This window comes from Heterodontus francisci, chromosome 12, assembly GCF_036365525.1.
Source record: "Heterodontus francisci isolate sHetFra1 chromosome 12, sHetFra1.hap1, whole genome shotgun sequence".
Lineage (NCBI taxonomy): Eukaryota > Metazoa > Chordata > Chondrichthyes > Heterodontiformes > Heterodontidae > Heterodontus > Heterodontus francisci.
This window is the reverse complement of record NC_090382.1, coordinates 55,259,511-55,272,017: the sequence shown is the minus strand read 5'-3', so window position 1 is coordinate 55,272,017 and position 12,507 is coordinate 55,259,511. Positions and strand designations below refer to the sequence as shown.

Sequence of the window (12,507 nt, the reverse complement as noted above, 5' to 3'; positions counted from 1 at the left end):
AGCTGAGGAGGACAGCAGCCGTGGGGTCACCCCCTTGGACATGGGTACATTGCCGCAAGAGAGTCAATGACCTCCTTCGTTCTGCCAAAGTGGGTGCTCCATACCTTTTTCCTTTTTAGGGATTGCAAGTGGCTACGGAGGAGGAAGTGGGACATGGGGAGGGAGGCACTGAAACTGTGCTGGCAGAGGGGGCTAGGCATCATCTCATCCTGACAGATGCATAGCTGGATCTCGGTCACATGCCATATGCCATCCTGAACTAGCAGAGGTATCCCAGATCTTTGGCCTCACTCCACAGCTCAGGAAGAGGCAGTAGAATTAGTGGGGACCAAGGGTGGCCACTCCATATATAATGGAGAGACTGGAGTCTCCGTGCAAGATAGCAAGAATTATCTTCCATTCACATACACATACTGCATGGTTGGCATGACTAGATCTGCACAATATAACCCACACATGTTTGTGTTCTCTCATGCAGGTCGGCATTCGGGGGAGACTCCAGTAGCAGGGGGACAGTGTCAACCTCTAAGGAGGAACTGCAATCAGAGGATGCACTGTCCCATGACTCTCCTGCACCTTCCACCAGCCCAGATACTTTCATCTCGGTGGGTTTGACTCGGCTGTAGAAACAGGGTCACAAGCTGGTGACAGCACCGCACACGCACCCGAGTAGCTGGCTGAGGCTGAGACAATCGAGACCTGTGGGTGGCCAGGCCCATGCTGAGCCGCAGATTGATGACGAGCTCCTGTTGTCAACAGCACAGGGCATGCTAGAGTTGCAGAGAGAGGTAAGGGAACATCCGGCGGAGAAATCAGAGGCATGTGCAGCCATGAGCGGACGATGGAGGAGTCCATCCATGCCAAGAGTGCTACCATGTCTCAGGCATGTGAGCACATGTCTTTCTCATCAAAAGCTTGGTGACCATCATGGAAAGCCAGATCCCACAAATGCCTGCACACTATTGCCTTGGTCATGAACTCGATGCAGCAATGGCAAGATGAGAGAAGGACAAGGCCTCTGGAGTCTTCTCCAGCTCCTCCTTCTCTGGTCAGCAGGGAGGTTCAAGTGAGCCTTGAAAGGGAGGAGGAGAGGTTGACTTCCAAAGCTGGGGGTTCCCCTCAGGGCCTCTGCCAGTGAGCCTAGCTGCAGTAGCCATGATGCTTAAGGGGAATCCTGTGCCTGTGCAGGAAACCCTCAGGCAGCTGGGGCCCTCCACGCCTCAGGCATCCATAGGACAGCTGCCAAAGTCATCCCAGACAAAGGGGCAGCCTGATCAGCAGCCTGACTCCAGTCCAGCTGCTAGTGCAGGGGTCATACATCATAGAAGCACTCATAAATGTATAAAGAAAACCACTAAGAAACACTTGGGGTTTCACAGGTATTTGACATTTGCTTCATCATATAAAGTTCTTTTGCTTTTTAAATTAACCTTCATTGTGTAAAAGTGATAATTAATGCATGATTATTATATAAGCTGCTGACTTCCCCATTTCCTCTTAGTGAATGACTTGGAGGTAGCTGATTCGAGTCTGGTACACACTCTGGCGCAGATGGGCTCTTCTTGGCATGGCCAGCTGCTGCTGCTCTCGTCTTGGAGCTTCATGGGCAGGCACAGCTGCCTCCTGGTCCTCCCTCCATTGGAGGCACTGCATCACAGGGATCCAAAAAGACCAGGGTGTATGAGACCTGTGCCAGGTGATCAGTAGGCCTCCAGAGCATCGTTGACACAGACATGAACCTGCCTTGACAGCTGTGCCTCTGCTACTTCTCCCGGCAGACACCCTGATGGCCCTCAGTGTTCACTCTTGCAGATAGCCAACCCACTCATCCAGCGATATGGCACTCAACTCTCTCACCCAAGAGTTTGGACACCCGATACAGCCACTCAAAGCCAAGCGGCACACACTCAGCCCCCACACCAGTCTTGCAGGGCTTCCGGGACCCTGCTCAACCGGCACTCCCACCCGAGACCCTGCTCAGCTGGCACTCCCACCCGAGACCCTGCTCAGCTGGCACTTCCACCCGCGACCCTGCTCAGCCGGCACTCCCACCCGAGACCCTGCTCAGCTGGCACTACCACCCGAGACCCTGCTCAGCTGGCACTTCCACCCGCGACCCTGCTCAGCCGGCACTCCCACCCGAGACCCTGCTCAGCTGGCATGCCCACTCGAGAGCAACCCCCCACCCCTAGCAGACCCCCCGAGACCAAGCTGCCCCTTGCAGATTGCACAGGCTGACAATGGCCTCCGCTCCCCCACTTCACCTATGCAGTGCATGTCATGGCTGCCTACCTGTCAGGTTGGTACTGAGGCCTCGCCTCGGTATTGCCAGCTTTCAGCAGCTGGGAATCCAAAGGCACATGCGGGCCGCCCATCGTCCACTGAATTTCAAGCCCCCAAATTGACTCCCGATGTATTAGGTGCAAATGTATTAAAACTAAGTGTTCAGTGATTTAAATCGATTTTTGTCGCGTCGGGACGGCAATGCCCCCTTGGTGCTTTCCCGCTGCTGGCCAAATCCAGAGCTGACATCACGACATTGGATTTCCGGGCAGACGGGATTCTCTGGCCACCACCCCTCCTCCCACCCCCCCACCCCATAATTCCTGCTCCAAACAGCCGCACTAAGTTCAGCCCTAAGAGGCTGTTTCCCCTGGCTTGGGAATCTTGAATACGGTGGCACAGCTTCAGGATAAGTAGTTGATCATTTAGGACTGAGATAGGAGAAATTTCTTCATTCAGAGGGTTGTGAATCTTTGTAATTCCCAACCCCAGAGAGTTGTTGATGCTCCATCATTAAGTATATTCAAGGCTGGGACAGACAGATTTTTGGTCTCTCAGGGAATCAAAGGATATGTGTGAAAGTGGAATTGAGGCAGAAAATCAGTCATGATCATATTGCATGACAGAGCAGGTTTGAGAGACTGTATGGTCTACTCCTGTTCCTATTTCTTATGTTCTTATGACTCAGCACTGAAATCAATGTGATTGTGACGTGAACTCAGAGTAATTACCCACTAGTTCCCCACTAAAGATGCCAGAAAAAGTTAGAGCTGGTGTATTCAGGAGTAAGTTAATTTACTGTTGTGTTAAGTATTGTGGTAAGCCCATGTCCCTATGCAGCAAGACCTGGACAACATCCAGGCCTGGGCTGATAAGTGACAAGTAACATTTGCGCCACACAAGTGTCAGGCAATGACCATCTCCAACAAAACAGAATCTAACCATCTCCCCTTGACGTTCAATGGCATTACGGTTGCTGAATCCCCCTCAAAAGTGATAACCTTCAGGTTACTCCCAGTGGGACATGTTCGTGAGTACAGAAATGGGAGGATTGTGCAGCTAGATGCATGGCTGGAGACATGCGACAGGAGGGAATGCTTTGGATTCTTGGGGCATTGGGAGATGGGACTTATACAAGCCGGACAAGTTGCACTGCAACAGGACTGGGACCAATATCATTGTGGAGAGGTGTTACGATGAGGTGAGAAGGGGCCACAAGGCTTGCTTCTCATCTTTGCTCTTATTTGACCGCAACAGCGTTTATTTCTTTTCTCAACAATGGATGTGCTTACCACTTCAGTGAGTGTTTTACCTATTATCTTTGTGGTGATCGTCAAAGAACCAATCAGACGGTTTTTCTTGAGTTTAAATAGGAAAGAGGTGAGTTTATTATACTTAAAAATCTAAACCCAATCTAAATAAAATAATATTATGCTACACTTCCATGCACATACTCACACACAAGAATCACATACACACAAATAGATTACAGAGTGCTAAGGAATAGATTTGCATTGGATTAGAATCCAGAACAAATAAAAATAATACGCAATCTATGGTGTGACTGGTGATTTTAGTGGTCTTCCAGTTGAATTTGTGGGCCTGAAGGTCTGTGTTGATAGTTGTTCTTGGAGACAGTTGAGCAGAGGTCTTCCTTCTTGGTGTCTTTGCCTTGGATCTAGCAGATGGCAGCTAGGCTTCACATGCCCCACCAGACCTTCTGCAGAGAGAGAGAGACATCTCTTCTGGCTTCTGCACAGAGTGAGTCATTCTGGCTTGTCATTGTCCAAGGAAAACTCCCCACTTTCACAGAGATGGACAGATGGTCACATGACTGTCTCTGTGTATTCTCTGGTACCTTCTAATGAGATTCAAGTTTAGGAATTTCCATCTCTCAAGCCTCATGGTGCCAATGTTTTCCCCCGGAGGGTTCACCCTTTCAATGTTAATATCCCAAGATGGCTTTTAATGTCTTGCTAATGAAAGCAATCTCAGGTAGCTCAATCAATAGAGCAAGCCATTGTTTTGAGTACAGGCTAATCAGACATGTGGCTTCACTTTTGATGCCTTGGAATGTGCAAGGTTTTCAAATGCAAATGGTGGCAGCCATTTTTAGCTATGGCAAAGTCTTTGTAAATGTTGTCAGCAATGTTCTAGCTTTCCTCCTTTTTTAAGTTTAATGTAAGTTTCCAACCGATGAATGAAAATTCCTCATTTGGCATAACATATTTTATTGACAGGATGTTTGCTAGTGCTGTTGTGGAGGGTTTAAACAAGCTTGGTGGAGAACGGAAACCTGAACAAAGAGAGTTATAGAGGTATTGACAGCACAGAAGGAGGCCATTTGGCCCCTTGACTCCATGCCAACTCTCCACAGAGCTATCCTGTCAATCCCACTCCCCTGCTTGATCCCCATAGCCTTGCAAGTTTATTTCTCTCAAGTGACCATCCAACTTCCTCTTGAAGTCATTGATTGTCTCCACTTCACCACCCTTGTGGGCAGCAAGTTCCAGGTGTTACGACCCGATGAGAAAGGTGTCCTGGGGACCCCTCAGCCTTCACCTGTTCTTACCGTAATAGGGTTTTATTTTTAAACACACAGTTTTAAGCTCCTCCTTGATGAATCCTTTTACACCGCTTTTCAATTATAAGGCAAAGAAACCAGCACAAACAGCTTTTCTTAGGTTTAAAGAAGAAAAGTTGAAATTTATTAAATTTAAACTCTAATTCAGTTGATGCCTATGGATACACCACGCGCCCATGCTAGCATGCATATGCGACACACACATGCAAATAGAGACAGAAAAGAGCAGAAGAAAAATCAAGTGGAAAAGTTTGAGACAGTATCTGAAGAGTTTTTGTTATGGTTCTTCGAGCTCACTGTAGAGTCCTTGATTGTAGGTAGATCTTGCTTTTTGTTGGGGCCCAGTATTCTCCTTAAACTTTGTTCGCTGTAGGAGACTTCTCTCTCTTGGGGTTTATGTGTCTTCAGTGCATTCAGAGGCTTGTAAAAAAGAGATCGGAACAGACAGGAGAGAGATCTTCTCAGTCCAGGAACAAACAGTCTTTCTGAGTTCAACCTCTCTGGGGCTAGTTCAAAAGAAAACCCTGGAACAGCCTGTTAGTCATGTGACCAGCTGGTCTAACCAGTCCTGGCGTCTGTGGATTGTATCCTCCTTAGCAGGCCCTGGAATGAGCTTCCTCACCTTTGATGTCTGTGAGTATGTAAATGTGTTTTTCCAACCACTGCTGATCTGTTTAACAAGTCATTTCCTCACTCTAACAACAGTTAAAAATCAATGTTCTTGACAAAACTGATGTGCCTCATTCTTGACAGGTGGGGGCCTGCATGATACAGGTCATTACCATCTGCTTGTAAAAACTTGCTTCCTCATATTCCCCCTGTATCTCTTGCCCAAAGCTTTTAATTTGTGTCCCCTTGTCCTTGTACCATTTGTTAATGGGGATAGTTTTTCCTTGTCTAACTTATCTAAGCCTGTCAAAATCTTGTACACTTCTATTAAATCTCACCTCAATCTCCTTTGTTCTGAGGAGAACAAACCCAGATTTTCCAACCTAACCTTGTAACTAAAATTCTCCATCTCTGGAACCATTCTATTAAATCTCCTCTGTACCCTCTCAAGGACCATCACATCCTTCCTGAAGTGTGGTGACCAGAACTGGATGCAATACTCCAGTTGGGGCCTAATCAGAGCTTAACATCCCTGCGTTTTTATTCAATGCTGATATTTATGAAGCCCAAGGTCCCATATGCATTACTAACTACTCTCTCAATATGTCCTGCCACCTTCATAGGTCCCTCTGCTCCTGCACACTCTTTAGAACTGTGCTATTAAGTATATATTGCCTCTTCCTATTCCTTCTGCCAAACTGCATCACCTCACATTTGTCAGTATTAAATTCCATCTGCCACCTGTTTGCCCACTCTGCTAGCCTATCTCTGTCCTGTTGCAGGCGGTTCGTATCATCGTCACTGTTTGCCACACCTCCAAATTTGGTGTCATCAGCAGATTTTGAGATTCTACTCTGTATTCCAAGATCTACGTCATTTATATATAGGAAAGAAAGCAGTGGTCCCAGCACTGACCCTTGGGAAAACACCACAGTCTACCATGCTCCAGTCTGAAAAACAACCATTTACCACGACTCGCTGTTTTCTATCCTTGAACCAATTTTTATCCAATTTGACACTGACTCACCTATTCCATGAGCCACAATTTTGCTAACCAGACTTTTATATGGTACTCATCAAATGCTTTCATAAAATCCATATTGACAACATCCACTGCATTCCCTTCAACAACCTTCTCTGTTATTTCATCAAAAATTCAATTAGATTATTCAAGAATGATCTGCCTTTTACAAATCCATGCTGGCTATCCTTAATTAACTCAAATCTCTCCAAATGCCAGTTAATTTTTTCCCTGATTATTGTTTCTAAAACCTTACCCCCACTGATGTTAAACTAACTGGCCCGTAGTTGCAAGGACTGTCTTGAATATGGCATTGCCACTCTCCAATCCTCTGGGGTAGAATCAGTGTAAAAGGTATATAGTATGCAGAATTCTTAAAATAAATTCAATAATTTCTTTTAGCTAGGACGTAGCAAACCCAACAAGAGATGGGGCAGTTCTGGACTTAGTTTAGAAAATGAAGCTGAGCAGGTGGAAGGGGTATCAGTGAGCGAGCAGTTTGGTAGTAGAGATCAGAATTCAATTATATTCAGTGTAGTTATAGAAAAGAACAAAGATAGACCAGGAGTAAAGGTTTTAAATTGGAGAAAGGCCAATTTTATTAAGTTACGATGTGATTTGGCAAAAGTGGACTGGATATAGCTACTTGAATGTAAATCAGTGTCAGAGCAGTGGGAGATATTCAAGGAAGAGACAGTGAGGGTTCAGAATAAATATGTTCCCAGAAAGGAGGGTGGGACTCCCTTATCTAGCCCCCTTGGATATCAAAAAGTATGAGTAGGATAAGCTAAGAAAAATAGAATCTGACATCAAATACCTAAAAAATCAACACTGCAGAAATCCTAGAGGAGTTCAGAAGGTTCAAGAATGTAATTAAAAAAGGATGGTGTTTCCAGTTGTGCTCAAAGCAGTTCACACCAGTTGTCAACTGGGAAATGAAATCCACTTCAGCAGTTTGACTGTCTGCTGGTAACCAGTTGAATGTGTGTTTTTTACTGGTCGAACTGCGGGCATGCACCAGTTCAGATTGTGATCTTTACCAATTCAGGTGGTATTTATCAGTTCAACTGGTCCCAGCAACTAGGCCAGTTGAATATCCCAGTCGGAACCATTTGAACTAATGATATAACCCATTATGTTAATATTATTTGTTATGTTCATTCAGCGTAATGTATCATGGGGCTGAATTTTGCGAGCACTCTGGCAACAGGGTTCATGGCGGGGGGGCCTGGAAAATTCTGCTGGGAGACTCGGAGGGCGGAGTTCCAGAGCGGTAAGTATAAAAAACTTACCTCGGGTAAAAAAAAAAAACTGAAAAGTGACGTCACAGGAAAGCTGTGACCTGATTGGCTGGTAGGGAATCTGTACTGAATTTGAAAATAAAACATTGATAAAAATTGATTAAAACCCTTAATTAACTAATTAATAAGTAGAGTAACTAAACCAGAGGGAGGAGATTACTGTATTTAGTTAGCATTTAATATTTATAGTAGAAATCTAGCACTAGGAACCATATAGTTATAACAATTTAGTAAGGATTTAATAAGTATTTATTTATTTTATATTAATTAACTAATTAGTGCTAGAAATGACAGTTAGAGGGGTGAAGTGCTTCACCTGTGAGATGTGGGAGGTCCGTGACACTTCCAGCGTTCCAGACGACTACATCTGCAGGAAGTGTACCCAGTTGCAGCTCCTCACAGACCGCATGGATCGGTTGGAGCGGCAACTGGATGCACTTAGGAGCATGCAAGTGGCAGAAAGTGTCATAGACAGGAGTTTTAGAGAAGTGGTTACACCCAAGGTGCAGGCACATAGATGGCTGACCACTAGAAGGGGCAGGCAGTCAGTGCAGGAATCCCCTGTGGCTATCCCCCTCTCTAACAAGTATACCATTTTGGATACTGTTGGGGGGGATGGCCTATCAGGGGAAAACAGCAGCAGCCAGAGCAGTGGCACCACGGCTGGCACTGTTGTTCAGCAGGGAGGGACAAAGCGCAGAAGAGCAATAGTTATAGGGGACTCTATAGTCAGGGGCACGGATAGGCGCTTCTGTGGACGTGAAAGAGACTCCAGGATGGTATGTTGCCTCCCTGGTGCAAGGGTCAAGGATGTCTCTGAACGGACAGGGGGCATTCTGAAGGGGGAGGGGAATAGCCAGAGGTTGTGGCACACACCGGTACCAACGACATAGGCAGGAAGAGCGATGAGGTCCTGCAGGGGGAGTTTAGGGAGTTAGGTAGAAAGTTAAAAAACAGGACCTCTAGGGTTGTAATCTCGGGATTACTCCCTGTGCCACGTGCCAGTGAGGCTAGAAATAGAAAGATAGTGCAGCTAAACACGTGGCTGAAAAGCTGGTGTAGAGGGAGGGTTTCAGATATCTGGACCATTGGGATCTCTTCAGGGACAGATGGGACCTGTACAAGAAGGACGGGTTGCATCTAAACTGGAGGGGCACAAATATCCTGGCTGCGAGGTTTGCTAGCGTCACTCGGGAGGGTTTAAACTAGTGTGGCAGGGGGGTGGGAACCAGAGCAGCAGGACAGCAAGTGAAATAAATGAAGGGGAACCAGTAAATAAGGCCAGTAAGACTAAGAGGAATAGCAGGCAGGGAGATGTTGCGGAGAACAGCGGGACTGGTGGTCTGAAGTGCATTTGTTTCAATGCAAGAAGTATAACAGGTAAGGCAGATGAACTTAGAGCTTGGATTAGTACTTGGAACTATGATGTTGTTGCTATTACAGGGACTTGGTTGAGGGAAGGACAGGATTGGCAGCTAAATGTTCCAGGATTTAGAAGCTTCAGGCGGGATAGAGAGGGATGTAAAAGGGGTGGGGGAGTTGCATTACTTGTTAAGGAGAACATCACAGCTGTACTGCGGGAGGACACCTCGGAGGGGTCATGCAGCGAGGAAATACGGGTGGAGCTCAGGAATAGGAAAGGTGCAGTCACAATGTTGGGGGTTTACTACAGGCCTCCCAACAGCCAGCGGGAGGTAGAGGAGCAGATATGTAGACAGACTTTGGAACGATGTAAAGGTAACAGGGTTGCAGTGGTGGGTGATTTTAACTTCCCCTATATTGACTGTGACTCACTTAGTGCTGGGGCTTGGATGGGGCAGAATTTGTAATGAGCATCCAGGAGGGCTTCTTGAAACAATACGTAGATAGTCCAACTAGGGATGGGGCCGTACTGGACCTGGTATTGGGGAATGAGCCCGGCCAGGTGGTCGAAGTTTCAGTCGGGGAGCATTTCGGGAACAGTGACCATAATTCCATAAGTTTTAAGGTACTTGTGGATAAGGATAAGAGTAGTCCTCGGGTGAAGGTGCTAAATTGGGGGAAGGCTAATTATAACAATATTAGGCAGGAACTGAAGAATTTAGATTGGGGGCGGCTGTTTGAGGGTAAATCAACATCTGACATGTGTGAGTCTTTCAAACGTCGGTTGATTAGAATCCAGGACCAGCATGTTCCTGTGAGGAAGAAGGATAAGTTTGGCAAGTTTCGGGAACCTTGGATAACGCGGGATATTGTGAGCCTCGTCAAAAAGAAAAAGGAAGCATTCGTAAGGGCTGGAAGGCTAGGAACAGACGAATCCCATGAGGAATATAAAGACAGTAGGAAGGAACTTAAGCAAAGAGTCAGGAGGGCTAAAAGGGGTTATGAGAAGTCATTGGCAATCAGGATTAAGGAAAATCCCAAGGCTTTTTATACGTATATAAAGAGCAAGAGGGTAACCAGGGAAAGGGTTAGCCCACTCAAGGCCAGAGAAGGGAATCTATGTGTGGAGCCAGAGGAAATGGGTGAGGTACTAAATGAGTACTTTGCATCAGTATTCACCAAAGAGAAGGACTTGGTGGATGATGAGCCTAGGGAAGGGAGTGTAGATAGTCTCAGTCATCTCATTATCAAAAAGGAGGAGGTGTTTGGTGTCTTGCAAAGCATTAAGGTAGATAAGTCCCCAGGGCCTGATGGGATCTACCCCAGAATACTGAGGGAGGCAAGGGAAGAAATTGCTGCGACCTTGACAGAAATCTTTGCATCCTCATTGGCTACAGATGAGGTCCCAGAGGACTGGAGAATAGCCGATGATGTTCCTTTGTTTAAGAAGGGTGGCAAGGATAATCCAGGAAATTATAGGTCGGTGAGCCTTACGTCAGTGGTAGGGAAATTATTAGAGGATTCTTCGGGACAGGGTTTACTCCCATTTGGAAACAAATGGACTTATTAGCGAGAGGCAGCATGGTTTTGTGAAGGGGAGGTTGTGTCTCACTAATTTGATTGAGTTTTTTGAGGAAGTGACGAAGATGATTGATGAAGGAAGGGGAGTGGATGTCATCTATATGGACATCGGTAAAGCCTTTGACAAGGTCCCTCATGGCAGACTGATGCAAAAGGTGAAGTCACATGGGATCAGAGGGGAGCTGGCAAGATGGATACAGAACTGGCTCGGTCATAGAAGACAGAGGGTAACAGTGGAAGGGTGCTTTTCTGAATGGAGGGATGTGACTAGTGGTGTTCCGCAGGGATCAGTGCTGGGACCTTTGCTGTTTGTAGTATATATAAATGATTTGGAGGAAAATGTAGCTGGTCTGATTAGTAAGTTTGCGGACGACACAAAGGTTGGTGGAGTTGCGGACAGTGATGAGGATAGTCAGAGGATACAGCAGGATATAGATCGGTTGGAGACTTGGGCAGAGAAATGGCAGATGGAGTTTAATCCGGACAAATGTGAGGTAATGCATTTTGGAAGGTTTAATGCAGGTGGGAAGTATACAGTAAATGGCAGAACCCTTAGGAGTGTTGACAGGCAGAGAGATCTGGGCGTACAGGTCCACAGGTCACTGAAAGTGGCAACGCAGGTGGATAAGGTGTCAAGAAGGCATACGGCATGCTTGCCTTCATCGGTCGGGGCATAGAGTATAAAAATTGGCAAGTCATGCTGCAGCTGTGCAGAACTTTAGTTAGGCCACACTTAGAATATTGCATGCAATTCTGGTCGCCACACTACCAGAAATACGTGGAGGCTTTGGAGAGGGTATAGAAGAGGTTTACCAGGTTGTTGCCTGGTCTGGAGGGCATTAGCTATGAGGAGAGGTTGGATAAACTCGGATTATTTTCACTGGAACGACGGAGGTGGAGGGGTGACATGATAGAGGTTTACAAAGTTATAAGCGGCATGGACAGAGTGGATAGTCAGAAGTTTTTTCCCAGGGTGGAAGAGTCAGTTACTAGGGGACATAGGTTTAAGGTGCGAGGGGCAAAGTTTAGAGGGGACGTGCGAGGCAAGTTCTTTACACAGAGGGTGGTGAGTGCCTGGAACATGTTGCCGGGGGAGGTGGTGGAAGCAGGTACCATAGAGACGTTTAAGAGGCATCTTGACAAATACATGAATAGGATGGGAATAGAGGGATACGGACCCCTTAAGTGCAGAAGGTTTTAGTTTTGGCAGGCATCAAGATCGGCGCAGGCTTGGAGGGCCGAATGGCCTGTTCCTGTGCTGTACTGTTCTTTGCTCTTTGAGAAGCCCGCCACGACCCCCGACGCGAGAAGCCCCGCTATATTTTACCGGCGGTGGCATCGCCTCGGTGTGGTCCCCCACCACTCGGCAGTGGGGCCTTCATTTCAATATGGTAATGAAGGTTCATGTAGGAAAATTTACTAATCTTGTCCCAGCGGCCGTTCCAAGCCGATATTCCGGCTGGTCGGCCACAACTCCCGCACCTTTGGAGCTCCGTTCAGAGTTCCGAGGCATGACACTGATGAGGAGAGGGGAGGAGTGAAATTATCAGGGCGGGGGGAACGGGGAAAACACTTTGTATTGGCTGTGTTGATGGTGGCAAGGGGTTGAAGGGCAAATGTTACGAAGTTGGGGGGAATGTTTGGGTTGGGAATAAAGTTACATTTGGTGATATAGGACTAAAAGCAAACATTGGGGGGGCGGGTTGGTGGGAAGGGGCTTCCAGCTTTCATTTAATTTTAGCAAGAGAATTCACCATCATATTACT

General features: G+C 46.7%; 1 protein-coding gene across 1 annotated transcript; it reads left to right on the top strand.

Annotated features, from left to right (window-relative positions):
- The first annotated feature begins 1,837 nt into the window (after positions 1-1,837).
- LOC137375701 (uncharacterized) lies at positions 1,838-3,162 on the top strand. The gene is made up of 2 exons (XM_068043088.1): positions 1,838-2,428; positions 3,124-3,162. Exons 1-2 carry the CDS (start codon positions 1,838-1,840, stop codon positions 3,160-3,162), a joined length of 630 nt encoding a protein of 209 aa, XP_067899189.1.
- Positions 3,163-12,507: the final 9,345 nt, after the last annotated feature.

Bases quoted from the DNA above. Each gene is read 5' to 3' on its own strand.
- LOC137375701 (XM_068043088.1), top strand. From the start codon at position 1,838: ATGGCACTCAACTCTCTCACCCAAGAGTTTGGACACCCGATACAGCCA. The intron at 2,429-3,123 runs GTATTAAAACTA...GTCCCTATGCAG, and splicing joins CCGATGTATTAGGTGCAAAT to CAAGACCTGGACAACATCCA.